Raw genomic sequence first — 27,184 nt, 5'->3', positions numbered from 1 at the left:
AGAATATACAACTATGTACCGGGGGGCTTTAGGGAGAAAAAGGAAAAAATAAAATCTTTAAAAAAAAAAAAAGTCATTTGACTGTATAAGCAAAGGTTTATTTCTGGGCTCTCTATTCTAGTCCATTGTTCTCTAAGTCTGCCTTTATGCCAGTACACACTCTTGATTACTACAGCTTTGTAGTAAGTTTTAAAATAAGGAAGTGTGAGTTCTTCCGCTTTGTTTTTCTTTTTCGAGACTGTTTTGGCTATTTGGAGTCTCTTGATATTTCATATCACTTTTGAGGTGGGTGTTTCTATTTCTGCAGGAAACGTCATTAGGATTTTTACAGGGATTGCATTGAATCTGTGGATCACTCTGGGTAGTATGGATATTTTAACAATATTAAGTCTTCTAATGCATGAACATGAGATGTGTTTCCATTTATATCTGCCTTCTTTAATTCCTTTAGCAATTTTTCACCACCTTGGTTAATTCCTAACGTTTGGTTCTTTTTGATGCTACTGTAAATAGCATGGTTTTTGTAATTTCCTTTTCAGATTGTTCAATATTACTGCATAGAAATGGAACTAATTTTTCTGTGTTGATTTTGTATCCTGCTACTTTGCTGAATTCACTTATTAGTTCTAACAGTTTTGTGTGTGTGTGTGTGTGTGTGTGTGTAATCTTTAGGGTTTTCTACAAATAAGATCATATCATCTGTGAACAGAGATAAATTTACTTCTTCTTTTGTAATTTGGATGCTTTTTACTAATTTTTCTTGCCTCATTGCTATAGCTAGAACTTCCAGTATATGTGGAATAGGAGCAGCAACAGTGGGCATCCTTCTCTTGTTCCTAATCTTAAAGGAAAAATTTTCAGTCTTTCACCATTGAATATGACATTCGCTGTGGGTTTTTCGTATATGATTTTTATTTTGTTGAGGTACTTTCCTTCTTTTCTTAGTTTCTTGAGATTTATTTTGTCTTGAAAGGGTGTTGAATTTTGTCAAATTTGTTTTCTGTATCAATTGAGGTGATCACGTGGTTTCTCCCCTTCATTCTGTTAGTGTGGTATATTACATTGATTTTCATGTGTGCAAATATCCTTACATTCCAGGAATAAATCCCACTTGGATATGGTATTTAATATCAGCAGATTTCAGTTTGCTAGCATTTTGTTGAGGATTTTTGCATCAGTGTTCATAAGGGATGTTGGTCTGTAGTTTTCTTTTCTTGTAGCGTCTTCGTTTGGCTTTAGGATAGGATGATGCTAGCCTCATAGAACTTAGGAAGTGGTCCCTTCTCGATTTTTGCAAAAGTTTGAGAGCATTGGTATTAATTCATCTTTAACTGTTTGGAAGAATTTACAAGTGAAGCCATCAGTTCCAGGGACTTTCTTTGTCAGGAGATTTTTGATTACTGGTTATGTGTTTTCTGGTTTTCTATTTCTTCTTTAGTCTTCATGAGTTTTGTGTTTCTAGGAATTTTTCCATTTCATCTAGATTATTTATTTGTTGGCATACAATTGTTCATAGTACTCTCTTATAATCCTTTTTTGTTTTTATAGAATTGTTAGTTATGTCCCGTTTTCATTTCTAATTATAGCAATTGGAGTCTTTTCTCTTTTTTTCTTAGCTCATCTAGCTAAAAGTTTGTCAATTTTGTTGATCTCTTCAAAGAAGCAATTTTTGGTTTCATTAATTTTCCTATTGTTTTTTTTCTCTATTTCGTTTATCTCTGCTCTAATCTTTCTTATTTTCTTCCTTCTGCTTACTTTGAGTTTAGTTTGTTCTTCTTTTTCTAGTTCCTTAAGTTGTAAAGTAAGGTTATTGCTTGGATATCTTTCTTGGTTTTTTTTAATCTAAGTACAGCTATAAATTTTCCCTTGGAACTGCTTTTGCTGCATTCTGTAAGTTTTGGTATGTTGTGTTTTTGTTTTCTTTCATCTCTAAGTATTTTCTAATTTTCTTTTTGATTTCTTCTTTGATCCGTTGGTTGTTTAAAAGTATGTTGTTTAATTTCCACTAATTTGTGAATTTCCAATTTTCTATTATTGATTTCTAACTCCATCTCATTGTGGTTGGAGAAGATACTTTTAATCATATTTATCTTTTTAAATCTATAGAGAGTTGATTTGTGGCCTAATATATGCACTGTCCTAGAAAATGCTCCTTGTGCACTTGAAAAGAATGTGTATGGTATTGTTGTTGGGTAGAGTGTTTCATATATGTCCATTAGATATATGTGGCTTATGGTGTTAAGTTCTGTATCTCCTTATTGTCATCTGTCTGGTTGTTCTACCCAATATTGAGAGTGGGATATTGAAATCTCCAACTATTATTGTAAAACTTCTGTTCTCCCTTCAATTCTTTTAGTTTTTGCTTCATATGTTTCAATATTTTGTCATTGGGTGCATAGATGTTTATGATTTTTATCTCTTCTTGCTGTCTTAAATCTCATTAATATATAATATCCTTTTATGTCTCTTGCAATGATTTTGATTTAATGTCTATTTTGTCTGATATTAGTATAACCACACTGCTCTCTTTTAGTTACTATTTACATGGAATATCTTTTCCCATGCTTTCACTTTTAATCTACTTGTGTCTTTGGATCTGAAGCCAGTGTCTTGTAGACAGCATATAAATGGATCATGCATTCTTATCCATTCTGCTAGTTTAGGTCTTTTGATTGGAGAGTTTAATCCATTTACATTTAAAGCAATTACTGATAAAGAAGGACTTGCTTCTCTCATTTTCCTATTTTCCTTATAGCTTTTTTTGTCCCTCATTTCCTGCATTGCTGTCTTCTTTTGTGTTTAGTTGATTTTTTGTAGTGGAATATTTCAATTTCTTTCTCATTTTCTTTTGTTTATATTTTATAGCTGTTTTCCTTGTGGTTATCATAAGAATTACATTTAACATCCTAAGGTTATAACACTCTAATTTGAATTTATACCAGCTTAACTTCAAGAATATAAAAAAATTTGTGGGGCTGGCCCAGTGGCACAGTGGTTAAGTTCATGTGCTCCAATTTGGCAGCCTGAGGTTCATGGGTTTTGATCCTGGGGGTGGACCTACACACTGCTCCTTAAGTCAAGCTGTGGTGGTGTCCCACATACAAAATAGAGGAGTACTGGCATGAGTGTTAGCTCAGCAACAGTCTTCCTCAAGCAAAAAGAAGAAGATTGGCAACAGATGTTAACTCAGGGCCAATCTTCCTCACACACACACACACACACACAAAATTTGTTCCTCACGTCTTGATCCTTAATCCTTTTTTTTGTTGATGTCACAAAATTACACTTTATACCAAATATTTGGAGGTTTTTTTGCATTTTGAATATATTGGCCCACTGCCTTCTATCCTGCAAAGTTTCTGTTGAGAAATTTTCTAATACTCTTATTGAGGATCCACTATATGTGATGAGTTGCTTCTCTCTTACTGCTTTCAAGATTCTCTCTTTGTCTTTGTTTTTTGAAAGTTTGTTTATGATTTGTCTCTCTGTTGTTCTCCTTGATTTCATCCTACTTGAAATTATTTATTTTTTTTTAAAGATTGACACCTGAGGTAACATCTGTTGCCAATCTTCTTTTCTTCTTCTTGTTCTCCCCAAAGCCCCCCAGTACATAGTTGGGTATTCTAGTTGTAGGTCCTTCTGGTTGTGCTATACGGGATGCCAGCTTAGCATGACCTGATGAGCGGTGCCATGTCCATGCCCAGGATCTGAACTGACAAAACCCTAGGCCACCCAAGCGGAGTGCACGAACTTAGCCACTCAGCCATGGGGCCAGCCACCTACTTGAAATTCTTTGAGATTCTCAAATGTTTGTATTCATGTCTTTCATCAAATTCAGGAAGTTTTCAACCATTATTTCTTCAAATAGTCTCTCCCTCTTCTCCTTCTAGTACTGCAGCGGTGCATAGGCTGGTCTGCTTGATGGTGTCCCACAGGTCTCTTATACTCTGTTCACTTTTCTTTGATCTTTTTTCTTTCTGTTTCTCAGATTCAGTAATTTCTCTTTTCCTTCAAGTTTGCTTATTCTTCTGTCTGCTCAAATATGCTCTGAATCTCTCTAGTGAATTTTTCATTTCATTTTTCATTTCATTATTGTACTTTTCAGTTCCATTATTTCTTCCTGGTTTGTTCTCAGGTTTTATATCTCTTTATTTATACTTTCATTTTGTCACACATTGTTTTCCTGACTTTCTACATATCTTCCTTTAGTTCTTTAAGCATCTTTAAGACAGCAATTTTAAAGTCTTTGTCTAGGATATCTGCTATCAGGTCTTTTTGGGGGCTAGTTTGTTGATTTTTTTTCCTTTGAATGGGCCATACTTTTCTCTTTCTTTGTATGCCTTGTGAATTTTTGTTCAAAACTAGACATTTGAATCTAATAATGTAGTAACTCTGGAAATCAGATTCTTCTTCTCTCCCAAGGTTTGCTGGTTTCGGTTATTGCCTTTTTTTATTGTTTTCATATTTTTGATTGTTGCAGGCTGCCTCTGTGTTGAGGTTCAGCCTGAAGTGTAAATTTAAGGTCTTCTTAAGTCTTTTCTGAGCCTTTCCCTGAGCATGTGCTGTCACTTTCTAAGTTTCCTCACACATGTAGTTGTTTTTGAATATCCTAGTCTTTAATATCTGACTCCCAAAAGGGAAAAAAAAAGAATAGTGAAGAAGGGAGGGATAAGAAAGGTTCTGGCCCCTGAAAACCCTTGGAAGTCACTTCAGCCACTGGGAGAGGGGCTTGCAACAATGGGGGGAGGTGCAACAACAATGGCTGGCTGCCTCTTTGTCTGTACCTCTGGGATCAGAAGCACCAATCAGTGATCAGAACACAGATTCCCAATATTGGGAGGACAGGGTGCTTTTTGCCTACCCTGTCTCCTGCAAACTGCTTCTGAAACATATGCACGACTGCCTGGCACGGGGCCGAGGGGTGGAGGATGAGCAGCTCCTACTGTATTAAGAGCTGAAATTGACTGAAATTATCCAAAATTTACAGACCAAGCCTTCCCCTGAAAGGTGCAAGCCTTCAATAGACTCCAGAGTTCCAAACTAAATTAGAAAGGTTCTGCCAGCGCAACTGTTGTTTAGGTGGAGATGCAGTTTCCTGATACTTCCTTCTTCGCCATCTTCCCAGAATCGTCTCTGTAAATGAATTTTTGTGCAATGAATTGCTCTTTAAATTTTATATTTTTTCACTAATGAATTTCTGTTATGTAAGGGAAAGCTTTAGGATTTTCTCCTTTATTAGATTTGGAGAAGGATTACTGAACACCAGCTATGGCTCTCAGACAAAGAGCAAACAAACAATAGCAACAATATTTAAAAGATGGGTCGGAAGAATTAGGAGGTCATGTTTCTTTGCTTTATCTGGAATTCTGTTATTTAGTATTGACCATGCATTCTGATAGGCAGTAATGTTTGTTTTTTTATAACAAAAATTTAAAATAAAAGATATAAATCAGTGCTTATTAAGTGAGGCTTAATAGACAAAAATAATGTTTAAAACATAGAGGCAAAGGGTGAAAATAACAAATACGTAAACTGGTAATGAAAGGATTAAGAATCATTGTTCAGAATTTCTATGAGTCTTGAAGAATTTTCTAATGATTCAAAAATACCAATCATATTATACACTAAGATCCAGTTACCTGCTGCACATAATTTAAGATCTCCTCTGAATGCCTGAGTAGTCATCAAAGATTACAGAATTTTAGAACAAGAGAAGATTTTAGAGATTAGTTTTATTTGGTTGATTGACTCTGGGTTGAAATAGTTATTAGTTTAGAAATTTAATTCCTCCATTTCCTATATCTCTGAAAATGGGTATTACAGTAGAAAACATCTCAGTAAAAGTTAGAGAAGATGATATTGGTCTGTGGCGTAGTGGAATATTTTTCTACGCTGTGTGTTCCCTTTAGATGGTGATAAAACTATTTGGGGGTCATTTAGCATCCATCTGTTACATTTTTAAAGAGCATTTTGGTTTAAAACAGATTTTGAAAATTATCCTTTGAACTCATGCACAGACTTTCTAAAATGCCTGTGTTGCCCACCAAAAGATGCCTGGTACACTTCAATTTAAAATTTCCAAAAGAAAATGAGAGAGGAGCTTTCACAAAGTAATCAATTTTTCCAAAGGGAACAGTGCTAGTGGTTTAATGAGAAAAATCAAGTTAAATTTATTATATAGTTAATTAGAGTTTTAGATTTTCCACAGTACTTTTAAAATAAAGGCTATTAATTTTGTTTATTGAACTATAAATTAAAACACAATTATAAATGTATTTTTAATCATTAATAGTATGGATATTTCATTGCCCAAATAAAAGGCAGCTAACTTCTAAAGTTGGTATTGTGGAAGAGAAAAGTTGCACAGGAAATAAAGAAGATCCAAGAGTACTTTATTAAAAATGTAAATATCCTCTCTAATGAAAATGCACACGTAAGGGTGCACATGCAAATGTCCTGACAGCTGTGCTGTTGTTTCAGCTTCTACAGATGACAGTGCAGCCGAGAAGAAAGGGGGAACCCTTCATGCTGGCCTCATTGTTGGAATTCTCATCCTGGTCCTCATTATAGCAGCAGCCATTCTTGTGACAGTCTATATGTACCACCATCCAACATCAGCAGCCAGCATCTTCTTTATTGAGGTAAGTGTCAAGTCTAACACATAAAAACCATGCTCGTTGATCAACCATATCCTTTTGCTAACACCACCTGTATTTAATATTTAGCACATGATTTCTCTATTTTGCATTTGCAAGCTGGCTGATTTGACACATGCACAAACACACGCACATATTGACACATTGCTTTCATATGATGAATTGGGTTACCTTATCTCAAGAGCTTCTAAAGAAATGAGCTATGTTTCCTTTTGTATATCTAAAGGAAAATAGAAACCATACTTTTTTGTCGTATTATACCAAGCATGTTAACCAGCTGTTCTCCTGATCTTAGAAGGAAATGCAGCATATGCTGGAGGCTGAAGGACTTAGCTTAAGTCAATTAATCAATAAATACTAATTGGATATTGACTGGATGCATGATACAATATGGTGGGCTTGCTCTCAAAATGCTCACAAACTATTTAGGAAAAATATAACTTTCACTACAAAATAGAAATACGTAAAATAAAGTATAGTACATGATAAAGTAGTGGTGTGTGCCATGAGTATTGTGTGTAACATGGCTATATCTATACATTTACATGAAATGCACACACACTCATAACACAGAGAGAGCACAGTGCTGCACCAGCGTTGTGTTTCCACGTTCAGGATATAGACTTATGTGCCAAGGCCCAGGAGCAATCAGATGGAGGACTAGCGGCTGTGTATAAAGGGCCAGAGCCAAGCCCTGGTGTCCAGCGAGCCTGAAACCGGGAAGCTGTGGACCACAGGATAAAGTCCTGTAACAGGTCACCTTCTATTCCCCAGGCGATTGGGCTTCCTGGGCCTCCTGAATGTGCAGCTTTCACTCCAACATCCTGATGGGGCCACCTCTCTGCCAACACCAAAATAACACTAGAGCAATAAAGGAAGTCTTCCCCCTCAAAGTTTCAAACATGTAAAGTTTAAATCTTTTCCAGTTCACTGGGTGATGTATTGAAAGGTTGCTTAGAATTTTGTTCACTTGTTGAGTGAGAATGATAACGCTATTTGAACTACAAAGTTAAAATCAACTTTGTCCCTTGTAATAGGGAGAGACGAATGCAAATCAATTAAATAATTGCTCAAAAGGCTACCTGGCTCTCTACAGTCTGTAGAAAATAGCACAGTCTCCTTGGGTCAGTATTTAAGACTTTGGCCATCTGGATATTGGCTATCGTTTCAAGCTTTATCTCATTGCTTCCCAACCTGGAGCTGGCACTACCATCAATTTTCACTCTTTGCTCTCCTCCATACACACCCCAAATTCTCCATGCCACCAAGACATTGCTCACTCTGTTTCCTCCACCAAGAAAGCCCTCCACTTCCACCTCAATGCTTAAATTCGGGATCCAAACAGCCGTCAAGGCCGGGTACCCCATAAGCTTCCCTGGGCCATCTCGCTGTTTGGACAGCTGGTCATAATCTCTTTCTCCTCTGAAATTCTATCCATAGTAATACATCCATACCTTTCTCTGGCATTTTCTTTTCTGTTTTGCATTAGAGTTAACTATGTACGTGATTTATACCACCTGCAGACGTATAAGTTCCTTAAGATTTGAATTAAATAACTCAAGCTTCTTTCAAATATGAGAGATTTTATCAATGTTTTCTTTAAAAAACTAATAAGTGTCCTAGGATATTTCAGACTTCCACTAAAATTTCACATACGACATATTTCAGAAATGATGTCCTCGTTTAAAATCATAACTGAGAAATTGTCAGGCACTGCCTTCGGTTGGAAAGCTGTTATTAAGTTTTGTTAATGTGCTTGATTTTCATGGAAGAAAGAAAATTTTCCTGAGGTCATGGATGCATTTCTCCAAGAGCTAACAAATGACAAGCTGTAAAGCTTCAGCAAAAACCAGACAGCAGGCCACTGCTGAAACCCCTCACGTATTTAAGCCTTTTAATACGCTGTATGGTTTATTTTCTGACATTGTGAAAAAGAAGATCCTGTGAAATATCTGATGATGATGGTATTAGTAGTAGATTACACAGGCAAAGGACATAGTTCACACCAATTCTCGGCAGCCCCTGTAGGAATACAAAGTGAGACTAGAGTAATGGAAGTATTTTTTTTGACGTTTGCCTTTTTGATTCAGTCTCATTGTTTTATTTATTTATTTACTTATTTTAAAAGATTGGCCCTGAGCTAACATCTGTTGCCAGCCTTTCTTTTTTTTCCTTCTTCTCCCCAAAGCCCCCCAGTACAGAGTTGTATATTCTAGTTGTAAGTCCTTCTAGTTGTGGCATGTGGGATGTGGCCTCAGCATGGCCTGATGAGCGGTGCCATGTCCGTGCCCAGGATCTGAAGTGGCGAAACCCTGGGCTGCTGAAGTAGAGTGCACGTACCTAACCACTCAGCCACGGGGCTGGCCCCTGGTCTCATTGTTTTGTAATCAGAGTCTATATGTCCGTGTGTGTGTTGTGTGTATGGGGGGATGTGGAGGCAGGTGTTTGTATGTGTATACGCACACATGTATTTACAGAATGTTTAAAGCTAGAAGGAATCTCAGAGATAATTTAGTTTTATACCCTCATAACACAAAGGAAAAGATTGAGGTTCAGAGTGGTGGAATCATTTCTCCAAGGTGAAAGGCCAAAATTTCAGGAAGGACTCTCTCATCTTTCCACACTCGGGTGAAGCAGAATCATTCGGCAGGTTCCTCAACTTTCCTCCTCTTCGCCTTTTTCCTTGCTGTGGAATCAATTGCCAATTTCTGCTTCAATCACTACCTCTCTGACACCCTGCTCTCCTCAGGCAGCTCACAGGGGCTGCTTGCCAGATGACTTTTGAAGATGATAATCATAACTTTGCTATTATTAAAGCTGCCCCATGTTGGCAAAATCAAAACATAGATCCGTGATGACTGCAGTTGAAGACTGAAGTTGAAGGTTGTAAATTACTAATTAAGTCAGTGTTATTGGTGCATAAAAAGATTGAGTTTACCCACATCATGTAAATTGCTTTTTATATTCCATATTACTTTTTAATGAAAATAAAATTTTTTCCATGATGAAAGCACTACTTGTTCAATAGAGAACATTTGCAGAAATGTAAAGGAAGAAAAAGCAAAGTCATTTAGTGTCCCAACATGCAGACACAATCAGTATTACTATTTTAATTTATTTTCTTCTGGAATTTTCATATGCATAATATGATGTTTGCCCATTTAGTATAGTAGTGACTTCACTGAAATGCAAATTAATTTTTTTAATCAAATAACATTTTTCTATTTTATTATGAACTCTTTGTAAACATTATTTTGATTTGAACATTCATTCAATAGCTTTATATCGATCGCCTCTTCCGCTGTCAAGTGGTGTTCAGAATTCACTGAGGGTCTAACACTGCCTAGAAGTGAAAAAATAACCTTATTTCAGCCAATTTGACTGTGTGTTAGTTTCCTATTGCTGCTGTAACAAATTTCTGCAAACCTAGTAGCTTAAAACAACACACACGTTATCTTACAGCTTTGGAGGTCAGAAGTCCAAAATTAGTCTCACTGGGCTAAAGTTAAGGTGTCAGCAGAGCTGGTTCCTTCTGGAGGCTTCAGGGGAGAATGGTTTGCCATTTTTAGCTGCTAGAGGCCTCATGTATTTCTTGGCTCCCTGTCCCTTCTCATCATCCCAACTTCTGCTCCGTCATCGCATCTTCTACCACTAACTCTGACCCCCCTGCCTCCTTCTTGTAAGGCCTCTTGTGGTTACTTTGGGCCCACATGGATAATACAGAATAATCTCCCCATCTCAAGGTCCTTAATTTAACCACATCTACAAAGTCTGTTTTGCCATGTAAGGTGACATCGACAGGTTTTGGTGATTAGGACATAGACATCTTGGGGAGGCCATTATTCTGCCTGCCACAGACTGCGTCAAATGTAAGATGCATCACACAGTACCCATTACACTGTAACATGCCCTTGACCATAAAACACATCTCAATTTCTGGGGCTGGCCCCGTGGCCGAGTGGTTAAGTCTGTGCGCTCCGCTGCAGGCGGCCCAGTGTTTCGTTGGTTCGAATCCTGGGCACGGACATGGCACTGCTCATCAAACCACGCTGAGGCAGCGTCCCACATGCTACAACTAGAAGGACCCACAACAAAGAATATAAAACTATGTACCGGGGGCTTTGGGGAGAAAAAGGAAAAAATAAAAAAAAAAAAAAAAAAACACATCTCAATTTCTGTGATATTAAAATGTGACCCGGTGAGTATCTTGTGTATTTCACAATGAAATCCAGACTGCATTAAACACATGTAGGAATTTGTTCTTGTGCTCGACACTCTGTACACTGTGATGAAATTTAATGACTCTGTCCTTGAGTGGATAGATCAGAGTTCATGCAGGCAATCGCGTATTGTGGAGCATTGGGGCTCTTCCCATTTTTTTGCTCTTACAGTTAATCCCACTATGGACATAATAATGATTACAGCAAACATTTATTAAATTCACTAGTGGAAATGATTTATACTTATTGCCTCATTTAGTCCTCATGAAGACCCCGTGAGGTACTAAGATTATCTCTATCTCATAGATGAGGAAGCTGAGGCACAGAATTTAATTAACTCTCTCAACAACGTGCATTTAGTCAGTGGAGAAGTCAGGATTTGAGCCCAGAATCTCCAGAGACCATACCCTTAACCACTAGGCCATGCTGCCGCTCTGTGTGTGAAGGGTTTTCTTCTTTCACTGTATATAGAAATATAAGAAGATGTATATCTAAGGATGTACATGGTGTCTTTAAAACAGATTCCCGACAGTAGAACCAAAGGAAAGAAACAAACAGTTTAAAGACTCTTAAGAAATATTGGCAAAATCATTGCCCAGAGATGTACACCAATTGATGTAGCTATTGTTGCTGTCGGCGTTTTTAGTGAAGATAATGAGAGTGGTTATTATCTGTGTGTTTTGTTCTTACAGAAAATATACACCAGTTATTATACATTTTGTGGACACAAACTCTCCCTTGTACAAAGTATTTACATAGGTGTTAGCTTTCAAACTTCTTGTTTGTGGGAAGAAAATAAGATAAAATGGGAATTAAAATCTAGAAATACATCCTTATACGGAGTAAGGCAATAAAGGCAATAAAATTACTAAAATCAAGAGAAAAGTAGATGAGAGTCAGGAGGCTTTGGTGATAAAGCAAATCACCCCATATACGTGTAATTAAACAATAATTGAATGGACTGTTTACACCCCGTGTCTTCACATACAGCATCAGGTACAAGAGTTCCATTCTCCTAAGACATTCAGCCTTTACTCACTCGGGCAGAGTAATCTACTTTCATGAACTTAACTTCTGTATTCCTCCATCATCCTCTTCAGATTTCCCACTGAGCATTTTCTTTGACTTTTTGCTAGATGGCTTTCATTTTGTGTTTACCGGTCTGGCTTTTCTCAGTAATTTTCAAAAAGATACCTGATTTTGACCAACATCCATCATATTATACAAGAATGACTAATGTGCTTTAAAATCTTTTTAAAAATTACCTTCATTATCTTGAAACAAAATAGCAGAGAACAAGTATTCAAATAAGCACATGTTCCTTCATTTTTAATATATTTTGATAAAACTACTCTCTCTTTGGAAGAATGACCTACGCCTTTAAGTTCTACATTAAATTTAGTGTTTGCTGAACATTTCTAGGCATAGATTCTGTGATTCTTAATAAATTTCATTGTTGCATGAACATGGGCTACAGAGATAAATGTTTGCACCATTGAATACTATCACATATCACTATTTAAGATTTTTAAGTAAGATATATAAAATGTAATCTAATTGACGATCGAGAAATAATATTATGAAGTGGTAGTCATATAAAAAAAGGTCCTATAAAAGGATTCTATGTGGACTATAAATAGGATAATTTAGACTAGCAATCTTAATCAAAAAAATTCATGTTGAACACTGCCCATGATTTTTCTTAGGATTTTAAATACTGGCTGGTATTTAGACATTTATGTGCAGATTTGACTGTTCTATATTAATAAAAATGAAGAGAAGTGGACATGACCCTAATGATAAAGATGATCAATATCTTGGAAAATAGATTCTATGAGTAAAATATTAGAGGGTTTTTTTAAATAATAGGAATGTAAAAACTAAGAATAGCTCATCCTGCTGCTCGTGCTGTAAAGTGTTACTGAAAACATCCTCAGAGAGAAAGAAATTGGTACAGAGGAGCCATTTAAAGATGGTGGGGAATAAGGCAACAATTTTAGGCACAATACCCCTCGTATTTCAAGAGGGTGCTAAGATAGTGCAATGGCAATGGAGTTTGCCTTTAAATAGGTTATAATTCTTACTCTGAGGATTGGAGAAAAGACAGGCAGAAAGCATGCTGTCAATGCGGTAGCCACTAGCCATACACGGCTATTGAGTACTTGCAATATGGCTAATCTGGAATGTGGTGCATGTCAAATCCACACCAGTTTTTGAAGTTTGAGTAAAAAAAAGAATGTGTAATAGATCATTAGTAATATTTATATTAATTATATATTGAAATGGAAATATCTTGAGTATGTTGGTTTAAATAAGATATATTACTAAAATTAATTTTTTTACTGTGGCTACGACACTTAAAATTGTGACTATGGCTCACACTGTACTTCTATTGGACAATGCTGGTTTTAGAGAAAATCTTGCAGAGAAGAGGGGATTAGAAAGAAAGTCTGATTCTCTCCACGTTTTTTGAAAGCAGGCAATCGAGGGATTTTCAGCACAGGGGACAGGAGAGGGCAATTAGAAGCTTGAGGAGGAGCCATCTCCCTGAGATGGCTGACAAAGCTGTCTGATATGTTGACCATTCATTCAGTCATTTATTCAAATTTGTTCAGCTCCAATTATGTGTCAGGTACCCAAGATACAGACGTAAGCAAAATGGACAAGAGACAATCCTTGCCTTCATGCAGCTTACATTCTAGGGGTGGAGACAGATGATAAACACGTTTTAAGCAAGGTATAGATTTCAAGTTGAATGTTTAGTTTTACAAAAGAGGCAGTCTTCCCAAAATGCTTGGAGAAATTGTTACCTTTTTTGAGCAATAAGATATTATTAGTCAAATAACCAAGGATATAAGAGTTTCTCATGATCTTTGTGCCTGAACCTGTAGTTTGGTAATAAGTTGGATGATGATTATGATCGTGATTATCATCAGCATTTTATAATTTAAGACTTTATAGAGTTCTAGGTATATATGTGTAAAAACAATTAGAATAAATAAATAAGACTGCTTTCCAAAACAGTTAACTTTCTTGAAGGACAAAACAGTCTCACCATTCTTAAATTGTGCATACGGATTTGACTTAAAAGTTACACAATGGTTTTCACAATAAAATTTGGATGTAAATGTCTCAATACCAGTCATTGTTCATATCATGCTTTAAAATTCTTATTATTTCCAGGGAACCAAAATATGTGCCTATAGTGGCAGTGCGCAGTATTTTTTATCATCAAAATCATAGAATTTCAAAACGAAACCTCAGCATGCGTGCAACCAAGGGATTCTGTAACTTTTCCAGAACAAAGTTTATGAATTCCAAAAGTATCTACTTCAAATACATTTCCTTGGCTTTTTGTGGGTTTTTTTTTTTTTCGATGAGGAAGATTGACCCTGAGCTAACTTCTGTGCCAACCCTCCTCTGTTTTTTGTAAGAGTGATGCCACTACAGCATGGCTTGATAAGTAGCGCGTAGGTCTGCACCCAGGATCCGAACCTGTGAACCCCGGGCCATGGAAGCTGAGCACATGAACTCAACCACTGCGTCACTGGCCAGCCCAAGGGGGTTTTATGTTTTATCTTAAAAACTTGCATGAATTTTGCATGCACCACATAATGACATTTTGGTCAATGACAGACCGCATATATGCCAGTGGTCCCATAAGATTAGTACCATAAAGCCTAGGTGTATAGTAGGCTATATCATCTAGGTTTGTGTAAGTACACTTTATGATGATCGCAGAATGACAAAATCACCTAACAACACATTTCTCAGATCAATCATCAAGCAATGCATGACCGTACTCTATAACATAGAAACATTTGCTTGATATAAAAAATGATTCCATCCAAACTTCAACCAACATTCTAGAAGACAATTCTTATTTCTTCTGGTACTTTATGCATCTCTGGCACCCCAGTTGCATGGCTCTCGATGCTGTAAAATCCAGATAAATCCAAACCACGAGAGCTCTCTTTTCCTGGAACCTAAGTGGGAAGTGTCCTTTCTACACCTTTGTTGGAGTCAGCTCCAAAGTAAAAATAGAAAGCCCACATGGTGAGACAGTTCGCTTGGGTCATGTAACACCGCATTTCAGAGTCGAGATTTGAACTCAAGACGCCTCATCTTGGCCCTGTAGGTTGCGTGCTATGGCAGCAGCATCACAACAGTCTTGAGCGGTTTGCCACTCAAGGGATGCCCCTCCCAAGAAATATTTGTGGATAACAAGGACCCATGGAGAATATGATTAAGGAAAGACAGGGAGCTGTGGTCCTCAACTTTTCCTGGCAATCAATAGTGCCACCAGGAAAGAAGCCAGAGGAAAGGAGCCAGGCAGGGAGTCAAAGCTGTTGCTGGGAGAAAAAGTGTTGACTGAAAGTTTGGCGTCTTGCTTTGCAGCTGCTAGATGAATAGCACTTGTGAGTCGGCAAGACACGATCCGTTGAGTAACCTGTATAGTAAATAGAGAAATCGTTTCATAGACCCATGAAGCTTTTTTTATCTTGAAGTCACATGTTTTTTTTTGTAACTGAGTTTTGCTCTTATGGTATTTCTTAGTCTTATTTCAGTCTTCAAGAAAACACAAGGAAAAAATGATTTATAGAAAGAAAATATTTCTTATTTTCATTTTCTTAGAAGAGGCAAAAGATGGCATTCACTTTTGATGAACTGCTGCAAGGAAGGAAAGATTAGGTGAAATCTAACTGAAATGGTTTGACACCCTTATTAGAAAAGCCGTTTTATGAGATGGCAGCTTTCCAAAAACATAGCAAAATACAGGGAAAAATAGGTGAAATGGTTTGTTTTTAAACAAAGAAAGACACTCTTTGTACTTCTGTGGTTTTCTTTCCTCACTTTCTATTCTAAGATGCTGGATTTTTATTCGTATACATCACTGACAGGTTTTGAGACTTCAATTCAAGTTCATGGTAATTCCCTTATATATATAATCACCAAAATAAGATTCCTTTTATTGATGTCATCTTTAATTTACTTTTTTGGCTAACGTATTTTCATTTAAATTTCTAAAACTAAAATAGTGTTTCTAATTTAATGAAATATTTTCTTCTCTTCATTGAGAAGAATTATCAAAAATATTGAATAAAATATTTAATACTTGACTGAGTTCTCTGCTCTAATTCCTTCTTAATTACCATTCCTTAACCTTATTTTTAATAGTGTATAGGGCCATGAAATATATTATATATGTATATATACTTGTATATGTATATATAATATATGTATTTTGTATAGAAAATATCCACAGGGAAGCTCATAGTGGATGAAAGAGTCAAATAAATAAATAAAAACCTGCAGAGCTACAATTCACTTGGTCATCTGTAAACCTGAATTATGTCATTTTAAGTACATGATGTATGTTTTAGGTATTCTGATCCTTTTCTCCTGTTACCTCTTTAAAAGAAGATTATTCCACTTACAGTACCAACTGTTGAGTAATTTCTTCCTTGTGACTCTGGTAACTGTTCTTTGTTAAAATAAATACTTAAGTCTTTTTGTTTCTGGAAAGAAAGAATGGAAACTTTAATTTTAGCAGTAATTATTGCTTCACAATAATAATGAATGTATTCAATTATAAGATTATTTTTCCCATAATTCCACATAGTGTAATTTTTTTCTGGCAGAAATACGAAACAACTGAGCTAAATAAGTTGATTATTTTGACATGGTTTGGTTTATAAATAATACTAGAATTATTTGTGATTGTAAGAAAATTAAAACTTTAAGTTTGAGTTAAGGAGGTTAAAAAATTTAGAGAATAGAAATGTAAAAAAATTGTATTTCAAATGAAACAAGTAATCATGCTCTTTGTAATTCTATTAGAAGCGTTTAGCCAAAGGTATTTCTAATTTGCAAGTAGATTAAGATTATTTTGCTCTATTTTCTTGAAGTGATGCCTCTATAAAAACTTTCTTAATATAAACAAAATAATTTTCAATTCAAAATTAAAACAATTTTTCTTACATCACATAGTAAGGGAATACAGAGTCAGAATTATTAGTTTCTACCTTCTCAACTTTCAGCTAACTACAATATTTATATTTTAATGGAAAAGCCATTCATCTGTTCAAAAAAAATTTTTTTTTGAACACTGACTGTGCCAAGTGTTATCCTTGGCAAAGACTTTGAAGGAGAAATGATACTTGTTTTGTTAAAAGGAGAAAACATTTTCTTCTCTAAAAAGAAAATAAATTTGTAACAATTATTCAAAATCTCACTGCAATGTAAAATTCTAGGGTTCTAGTAAGATCTAATCTTTTCTTTTTCTTTTCTTCTCTTTTTTTTGAGGAAGGTTGGCCCTAAGCTAACATCCATTGCCAATCTTCCTCCTTTTGCTTGAGGAAGACTTGCTGAGCTAATATCTATGTCCATCTTCCTCTATTTTGTATGTGGGATGCCACCACAGCGTGGCTTGATGAGTAGTGTGTAGGTCTGTGCCTGGGTTCTGAGCCCGTGAACCCCTGGGCCACTGAAACAGAATGCATGAACTTAACCACTATGCCAACAGGCCAGCCCCAGGACTAATGTTTTCTTAATTGTATATCAGATTTTTTTTTGTTTTATATCTGATGTTTATGTCACATATCACTTTTTTTCTTAGTTTTTCATGTTCCCCTTGAAATATTTGTGTTTGTATCTTAAAATATTTGTATTAGTAGCTTGTAATTGGGCTTGAATCTTGAATATGTACAAGTTTAATATGGAGAAAATTTGATGTGTCATGAGGATAGGTAAAGAATATTCAATTTTAGTGAAAAATAATCTCAAAATTTATAGTTTATAGCATGTGGCTGTCAATTTAAAAATATTCGACGTGTTTCATGAGGTGCGGGAAGGCATCTCACCAAAAGTAATAGGGTTCATTCTGCATCTCATCCTTGTAGAGGAACATGCTGAACCTACAATGTGTTCAGAGGAGAGTGAGTAAGAATGTTAAAGAATTCTGACTTATGCCAAGAACGGATGAAAGAAAGGAGACGTTCTAGCAGAGAAAGTATAGAAGGAGGAGCACGATAGCTCCCCACCAGTGTTAATGGACTGTCCTATGAATGAGGTATCTGACTTGTTCTGGATGGATCTGAGGGTTGGACATGAGGCTCTCTGGGAAGAAGCTATGAAGATACGAATATGGGCTCAATGTAAAGACTTTCTAATAATCAGAGGGACTCAGAGATAGTACTCAGAGGCTCGAGTGATGAGCTCTTCATCACCAGGGTTACTTAAGCATGCAAGAAGTCCCCTTACCAAGAACTTCTTAGAGCTCTTTTAAGCATCATCTAAGTGGTTGAGGTAGAGTGAATTTAAGGTTCACTCTGTCCCTGCAAGCTAGGATATCCTGGTGCCCCCCCCCAAACTTGTATGTGTTTCAGAAAGATACAAAAATAGCAAAGTAAACTAGAAGGCATGTTGTACATACTTACAGTTTTTGAAGACATCTTATGTTTTGAGAAACCAAATGTGAAGAAGTAAAACACATACCCACACAATGAGGAAGACTATAGCTCTCCTATCCAGAGAATATCACTATTTATGAGGTAATAATCTGAGAGGAGGGGTGACCTACCAACTTCTCACCTTTTAAGGAAGTTGGTAGTATTGGGTAATGCATAGATTTCATGTTCATGTCGCTGTAGGGCAAACAAGGCTCCAGTTTGGTTTTAGTAAAAAGTCTGCATAAAAACAAAGGTATTTATCAGGAAAGCAACAACTGATGTAAAGTGCCTTAAACAACTCTTTCCCAATAAGGCGTTACTTGAAACATAAGAAAGTAACATAGAGGCAGAGATACAAAGTACTATATTTTGCTTTCTCCCATAGTCCTCTCCTCAAACAATTTCTTAAATTTTACCAAGAGAAGATGACAGTTAAATATGCATGCTTTCTTTAAATAGGTATAAGAGGCAAAATATACTTGGCATTTTCCACTTAGAAACAAACTCTCCCTTGTTTTTCTTTCTATCTCCATCTTTTTCTTTCTTCTAGGACTCAGACTATTCCAAGAGCTTTTGGCTTTTGACGTGTAAGCTCTGGCCATTCCAAATCAATTCTGTTATCTTGTTTCCTTCCCTCTCACATTCTTCAGTGGCCTTAGAGAATTTTTAAATATTTACACTTTAAATTTTTTTCTGAAATTTAAGTTGGCATTTCCCGTGTTCCTATTTTATTCTAATCAGTGATCAGCAATGTCTTTATGTTATAATTGCTGCTGATGAACAAAGTGCCTTTTTGCTTCTTGCTCGTCCTCATGACTATAGCAGACTTCATTCACGTCGAAACTCCCACGTGCCAATAAAGGATGCAGCTTAGTCACATTCCAGACAGGCACAGACTTGTTTCCCTGACAGAGAGTATAGATCCCCCACCTTGATCAGGAGGAGCTAAAAGGAGAGTTGCGACTACTTAGTCAGTTTTCCTCCACGAACCTCCAGGTAAGGAAATACAGCATTATCTCTTACTGACCACCAAGTAATAAAGAGACAGGTGACTATCTGCCTTGCTTTAGTGCCTTATAAGCCTAACACATATAATGTATATTGTATGTATTATACATATATTCATTCATCTCAGCACATAGTCTAACAACTGCTTATATTGTTCTCTTTTTCAATGAAAAGTAGGTACAATAGTCGAGTATATTTTCATTACTATGAATGTTTTCAGTAATGTTTTCATTCAAATCAATTTGGTGAAAAATTTTATAGTAGTGAATGATGTGATTTAACAGTAAATGCACAAAGAATCCTTCAGATATCAAAAGCTAGTAAGTAATGGAAGATCCTAGGGAGTTGGTAGTGGTGGTAGCAGCATAAGTTTTTTTTATTCCAAAATCACCAGGTGAAAACAGAGAAAACAACTGGATATCAAAGTCAGAAACCTAAGGACAGCATTTATAACATTTATAACATTTATAACAAAACTAGTTGACAGCTTCTGTCCAAATACAATTATGAACCCTCAAATACAGCAGATGATAACAAACCACCAATATCCACAAGACCTGAATGTTGTCAGCATCTGTGTGAGAGAAGGCAAAAGGCAGCAGCAAGGTGTCCAGCAGGCCTGAAAACAGAAGAACCACAAAATAGCCAATGGGCATTGGCTAGAAAATACAGCAGGCTAACGTGAGAATGGTAGCAGAAAGAAGAAAGGGCAGGTACCAACATCAATTGCAGGTGAGTGCGTGGGACTTGTGTAAGAATTTCTGAAGAGTCTGGAGCGGTATAGCCCAAGGAATTCTCAAAACTGACCTACCAGAGCCATCGTCCATGATAGTGTACATGCTAGGAGAAAACCCTGGAAGTGGAATGAAATTGAGTAGGATAGGGACAACAGAGATGAAAAAAATAAAAAGGTTCATATAAAAGTTGGGGACGCCAGCCCAGTGTCGTAGTGGTTACGTTCACCTGCTCAGCTTCAACAGCCCACTGTTCGCTGGTTTGGATCTCGGGCACCGACCTACACACCACTCATCAAGCCATGATATGGCGGCATCCCACGTACAAGATAGAGGTAGATTGGCACAGATGTTAGCTCAGGGACAGCCTTCCTCAAGCAAAAAGAGGAAGATTGGCAACAGATGTTAGCTCAGGGCTGATCTTTCTCATTAAAAAAAAAAGTTGGAGAAGGGAACAGAGTCAGGAAATATCAGAAAGCAAAAAATTGCATGTTTTTAATACAAAAAAGAACCACAGAAGAGAGAACTCTGAAGCTATAAATGTTAGTTGAAGCAACCCTCCTTCTAAAATTTAAAGAAACGAAATTCACACAGAAATGAGCAAAAGAAAATTTGGAAGTGAAATCCCAGGCAATGATACTATAATGTAAAGAAACTAAAGAGCAGAATAATATCCCCACAGACATGAAAGCATATCAGAAGCACATGCTTAAAACAACCTCTTGAAAACTCCAAAGTACTATTTCAAAGTTAGCTAAAAAGCAATAAGAAAATGATGCAAAACATTAAAGAACAACACAAATTAGTATCAGATAAACTAAAAAATGTGGTGAAAATCCTTGAGAATTAGAAGTAAAAGAAAAAAATCATGTTGGAAATGAGGAAAAAACTAAAATAACAGAAGAGCAAATAAACACAAGTCTTAAAGCCTTTGAGGAAATCTTAAATTTAACCTTAAGTTAAAGGAAAGAGCATTTTTAAAGCTGAAAAGAGCTGAAGAAGGAGGTAAAAAGGGTTTGAGAGATAATGACAAATATTGAAGGTTTGCAAAGAAGATCCAGTGTATGAGTAATTGGAATCCCTAAAGAAGAAAACAAAAGCAAAAGAAGAAAAAAATGAATACTACAAGCTATATTATTTTTAAAGTTCCTGAAACCTTAAAAAAAAGAATCTAAACATTGAAAGAAAACACTGCGTACCTGAGATTATTGGCTGAAAACAACCGACATTAAGACATCCTAGTGAAATCACTGGATGACTTTTTTAAAAAGAAAGAAAAAATTGGGCCCTTAAACCCGTATGACTGCCCTTTGTGCATTTGAAAGTGGCTATTATTGCTGTCACATGCATCTCATGTTTCAACTTGCTTCCTCTGGAAACAAAAATTTTGGAAATGCTTGGAAAATGTTTACAATATTTTTTCTATATGTTTCTATATGTTGCTCCACTTATCATTTTTTACATGTAATCCCTAATATACAACCAATATAATATTAGATGCCAGTTATACCTCAATTAAAAATTAATTAAAAATGCAATTGTTATTTAATATGCACATTGTAATTTATATAATATATTATATAATAATGTGCATAATTTATTTATGTACAGTCTAAGCTCCCATTTATTGTGGTAAAATTATAATAATGTTACAAGTAATAATACTAGATATTACTTATTATTGCATATATTATGCTAAGGGTCTTATATTTATAAATCTCTAAGCCTCATATAAACCATTAAAAAGAGATGAGTGCTGGGGCTGGCCCCGTGGCCGAGTGGTTGAGTTCGCGCGCTCCGCTGCAGACGGCCCAGTGTTTCGTTGGTTCGAATCCTGGGCGCTGCCATGGCACTGCTCATCAGACCACGCTGAGGCGGTGTCCCACATGCCACAACTAGAAGGACCCACAACGAAGAATATACAACTATGTACTGGGGAGCTTTGGGGAGAAAAAGGAAAAAAATAAATAAAATCTTTAAAAAAAGAGAGAGATGAGTGTTATAGCACAGATGGCTGACTATTCACCATAATTCATGTTCCCAGTTCCATAGAAGAGGTTTGTGACTGGTAAGTAATTGCACAGTTTAGGATTACCTTTTCCATGCTCTCTTGCATCTGAGTGTGGCCATATGACTACTAGTCACAATAGAAAGTGATAGGTGCCTTTTAAGCCAAGGCTTTTAAGAACTGGATGTGCCTTTTACATACCTTCCCTCCTGTTCCACCAACTGGCTGCACAAAGTCCCCAGGGAATGGAGAGGCCAAGATGGAGGAAGCCTGAGCCAGGCTTGGGAGGAAGTTGCTGGCCTATGAGAACACTTGTCTTGGACCATAATGTGAGCAAGAAATACATTCCAATTTATTAATCCATTGAGAAAATTTAAAAAGAAGGATTCTTAATAGAGAAAATAGTTATCATCTAGTGGATGTAAAGCCACATAAGAAATTCATTAGAATAATGAAAAATCAGGGAAAAATTGTTGGGCTGGGTGTGTTTTGGCAAACAATATAGTCGCATTAGAATTTGTTTAGGAAAGGTATAAACAAAAGGAACCAGATGGACTAAAAATTATTGAGGATGTTGGCAAAACCAAATCAAAAGAAAGCTGAGGTTATAAATATGTTTATAGTGACTAATCCAAATGTAAAAGTAAAGAGATTGTTGGGGGAAAAAACAACTTGTAATGACAGAAAATTATGCAAGAGAAATATTGTTTATAAGAAATTATAGAAGTACAAGAAGGAAAAAGCAAAATAAAACATTTTAAAAAACTAAACAATCATATTTTGGGATTTAATTTTTTTTTGTTTACCAATTCTAAAATCTATTTAGCAGAATATATTTAGGGTAATTGAAAATTTAGTGTATATCTATTTTTAAGATGAAATGATATATGGTGTTTCAGTGGGACAAATAAGTAGCCAGAGATTATGAGAGAGAAATTTGTTTCCATTAAGTCTGGTTAATAGGTGGAATTGACTATCAGTGCTTTTAAGGGAGTGAGCTTAAAACAAAATCAGAAGGACTTTCCTCGTTGTGACTTCTTGGTGAACTTTAATGAGAATATGGGAGCTCCAGGGGACAGCACATCTGTCTCATTCATTGTTTTTATCCCCAAGGACACACACAATGCTTCATAAATATTGTCGAATAAAGAGTCTCATCTCAAATAATCCAAGTGGAACTTCAATAAACGAAAGCATGAAATGCTAGAAAGGTGAAGTTAGCAGGAAACTTAAGGAAAAATCAAATGCAGTGATTCACAACTTTTTGCATTGTGTCTCTCACCGAAAGAGAAATAAAAGCCCATTTTCCTGAAAAAACATTTGTATGCTTGAAAATATAAACAATTCTTTAAATTGCAACATTGATGTTATAGGATTTGATGTATTCAGACATTTTTAATGTAAATTTTATTGCAATATTATGGTTGAGTCATTCACAGTGTGTTTTAAATGCATAAAATTAAAATAATGGCATTGATAAAAGAATATTGCCCTTAAAAAATTATTGGCATATATTTATCAGTTAAGGCTGGCTGGAGGTTATAGGCTCATACTAGGTAAAGAATCGATGTTTGTCCACTTTCTCATTTTATACATGAAAACGTGGATAACAAGAGATAGGAAGTGATTTGCTTAAGACCTTGGTATTTGATGGTAACAGAACCAGGAACCAGTAAAATGCAGCAGAACGAGTACAGGGCAAATGGGCAGACCTTGTGTAAATTCTAGCTTTTAACTTACTAACTTTGTGACTTTTGGTCAATTCCTCAAACCTTCAATCAGGAATTGAAACTGAATTTGCTGACTCCCAAACGACCTTTATCTGCACAATGTTAAAAGCACTATTTTTAAAAATAGTCATTAATGTCAGCCAAAAATTATATAAATAACAAGATTTATTGGAAGTATTCAATCTCCCACCCCTACCTTCTTGTATTTATTGGAGGGGTTCATTTATCCCCCATCCCTACTCTCTTTTCTTAAGCAAGTGTTGGTGAGTTATCTAAATTGTAAGAGGACAGGAAAAACAAGTGATCTAAATAATTCATAAACCATGTTATCCAGCCCTGGATGTAATACCATCGATTGTGCAATAAAAACAGTCATCTTTATAGGTTCTAATTGGTCTATCTCAGACATCTTGCTTTTTTATTTCTTTTTCTCATTTGTAAAATGTTGTAAACATTGGAGTTACCACCAGGACTATAACCTGGCTCACATAATATCAGTAAAATGGTTATCAGTACTTCTGTATCACGGGATGAATGTCTGGCACTCTCAACTAAGCTTTTGTAGAAATTGCAAGAATCTTGTAAAGGACAGTAATGAACATTACTAGAGGCTCTAAGTAAGGATGATTAAACACTGATATTGGTCAATTATAACATTGTATGAAAACATAATTATAATTGCATCTGTAATACCGCTACAATTGATTTTCTATAGCAAATATTCTTTACCTTTTATTTTCCTGCCATATTGATGCTAAATTGTTCCCCTTCTCAGGATCATAATTATGTTTTCTATTGCAATTTCTGAATTGATTTGACAAGAGATAGTATGTATCATAAATTCCAAAATAAATGGATCAAGTTTCTCAAATATGAAAAAGATACACCATTATGGATATCCATTTTTCAACGTAGTACCTTAAATAAGTAAAAAGTTTGCTATCTTCCTTTTAAATTTTTTTCTAAAACTTTTAATTTAAACCTACAAAAATTAACATATCATGAAATACCAGTCAAACATTACAGGTCTGTTTTTGCCATGATTCGATTGATAAACGTTACTCTAAATCATTGGATGAATAGTGTCCACTCGTGGATTAGATGGCATAAATCATTGTATTGGGTTGTTTCCTAACCTTGTGATTAAATGTGGATTCAAGCACACAATCCCTTCAGGGTAGAAAATAGCTCCCTATTCACCACTCCTAAGGTCATGGCTAATTAGAGCTCAACTTGCCAACTTTTCTTTGACCTCACTTAGAAACACATTGATGCTTCAGATACAAGTAACTTGGTGAGAACAACCTCTCAAGGAACACAGCCAGTCTTACTGTTGTACAGAGCTGCACTAACTCACATTTGACTTTTATTAGAACATTTATGACCAGAGCAGCATTATCTTGTCTTTTAACCAAGTCACTGCGCAACAGCAAGCTGGCCTGTTGGCACCCTCACTGCAAAATTACTTTTCCCTAGAGTAAATTGCCTGTCTAATGGCAAATTATTACTCTATGTTTGTAGAAAACATGAGTTGTGGCAATGTGGTTCAAAAAATCAAGAGATAGTGCCAAATGTAGTATCAACATGATATTGTGAACTAAGGCTAATGCTAAAGAAGACTGGAATCTTCTCAGGTTGTATCATGGAAAATCAGACAAAACTAAAGCTCCTATTTGTGCAATGCAATCTGTTAGATGCTCTTAATATCACAGAGGGTAAACACCCATCCCAGGTTGCCCTCTTCCGTCCTAGTTCATGTCTGTTGTCTGATAGAATGGTTAATGGTTCTCTCATTCACTCTCAAAAGTGTCCTAATTTGGCTAATGTCATATGGTCACCCTATGTATAATCATATTTGCCAGCTTATCATATATGTGGAAATAAAGAAAATAAAAACTTTAAAGTCCAAATAGCCACATATGAATTCAATAATCATAAAATGAGCATCAAAGATATGATCAATGCTGAATAAGGGGTGCAGTTGGGTACTGTAAAATTCTTAAGAAAGAGAGATTAATCAGGGGGAATTTCATTAAAAAGCTAGTGTTTGAGCAGAGTCTTGAAAGAGTGCTATGCTGTGCCTAAGCAAAGAGGAAGAGGACATGACATTTCACATGGAAAAGAGGTATTATGATTTTACAGAAGCACTGAATCAAGAAAGGGCAAGATGAATTCAACTATATCTATGGACAAGTATTAGGAGTGACTTTAACGTAGTTGGAGGTTAGATGTGATGGACTTTGAAGAACTAACTTTGAAGTCTGGGCTTCATTCTGTAGGCAGTGAGAATCCATGATGTTATAAAGAAGTAGAAGTTGACAATAGTGGTGGGGATGTGGGCTGAAGAAAGCTGGAAGAAGAGTAAAAGAACCCTCAGAAGAGAGTTATAAGGCTCTATCAGTAGTTCATGTGTGAGGTGATAGCTGAGAGCTGAATTTGGGTATTGATAGAAGGAGTGGAATGGGGCTAATTCAAGAGCCACATGAAGGAAGAAGATAGAACTTAGCAGTTTTGTGTGCTTAAAGCTTTGCATCTGGAATTGCTTTCAATTAATTATCTTTGATTCTCGCTACTCACCAGTGAGGTCCATAAATGTGGGCATTATTTTATTCCTGTTTTACAGATAAGATAACTGAGATTCCAGGAAATTAAGCAATTTCCAAAAGTCCTATAGCTAATTAGTGGTAAAGGTGGGGAGGATGCCCTGGTTCTTTGCACTGAATATGTGGAATGAAGAGGAAAGATGCAAAGGTAATTCCAAAGTACAAAATCTGAGCAACTTGGAAATTAAATTTTCTAGTGACAGAATTATCAACATCAGAAAGCAAAGTTAGTTTAAGAAGGAAAATGAAGGCGTGGATTTTAAGCAGGTTTGTTTTGAGCAATTAACAAACATTTGGTTCTATTCAAGACATCCGTAAAACATTTGGTCCACATCAAAAGGTGCTTGATATTTGGTCCTGTCCAAAACAAGACATTTGGTCATAAGACATTTGGTCCATGCCAAAAGATCCTTGACATTTGGTCCTTCCAAAATGTCCATGAGCATATTTGGCCCATGCCAAATGGTTTTGGACAGGACTAAATATCAAAGACCTTTTGGTGTGGACCCAATGTCTCCACGGACATTTTGGACAGGACCAAATACGACCAGATATCAAGGAGCTTTTGGTGTGGACCAAATGTCTTATGGACCAAATGTTTGATGGATGTTTTGGACAGGACCAAATGTCAAGGACTTTTTTGGTATAGACCAAATGTCTGATGGATGTTTTGGACAGGACCAAATGTCAAGGACCTTTTGGTGTAGACCAAATGTCTTATGGACCAATTGTCTGATGGATGTTTTGGACAGGACCAAATGTCAAGGACCTTTT

General features: G+C 36.0%; 1 protein-coding gene across 1 annotated transcript in view; it reads left to right on the top strand.

Moving 5' to 3' along the window:
* PLXDC2 (plexin domain containing 2) overlaps nt 1-27,184 on the top strand; it is a 412,416-nt gene that overhangs the window by 365,969 nt on the left and 19,263 nt on the right. The window contains exon 13 of the mRNA XM_046678478.1: nt 6,481-6,641. Coding sequence (XP_046534434.1) covers nt 6,481-6,641 — 161 coding nt within the window. The remainder of the gene's footprint in view (nt 1-6,480; nt 6,642-27,184) is intronic.

This window comes from Equus quagga, chromosome 12 (assembly GCF_021613505.1).
Source record: "Equus quagga isolate Etosha38 chromosome 12, UCLA_HA_Equagga_1.0, whole genome shotgun sequence".
Lineage (NCBI taxonomy): Eukaryota > Metazoa > Chordata > Mammalia > Perissodactyla > Equidae > Equus > Equus quagga.
Note: the sequence above shows the minus strand (reverse complement) of the source record. Positions and strands in the feature narration are given on the sequence as shown.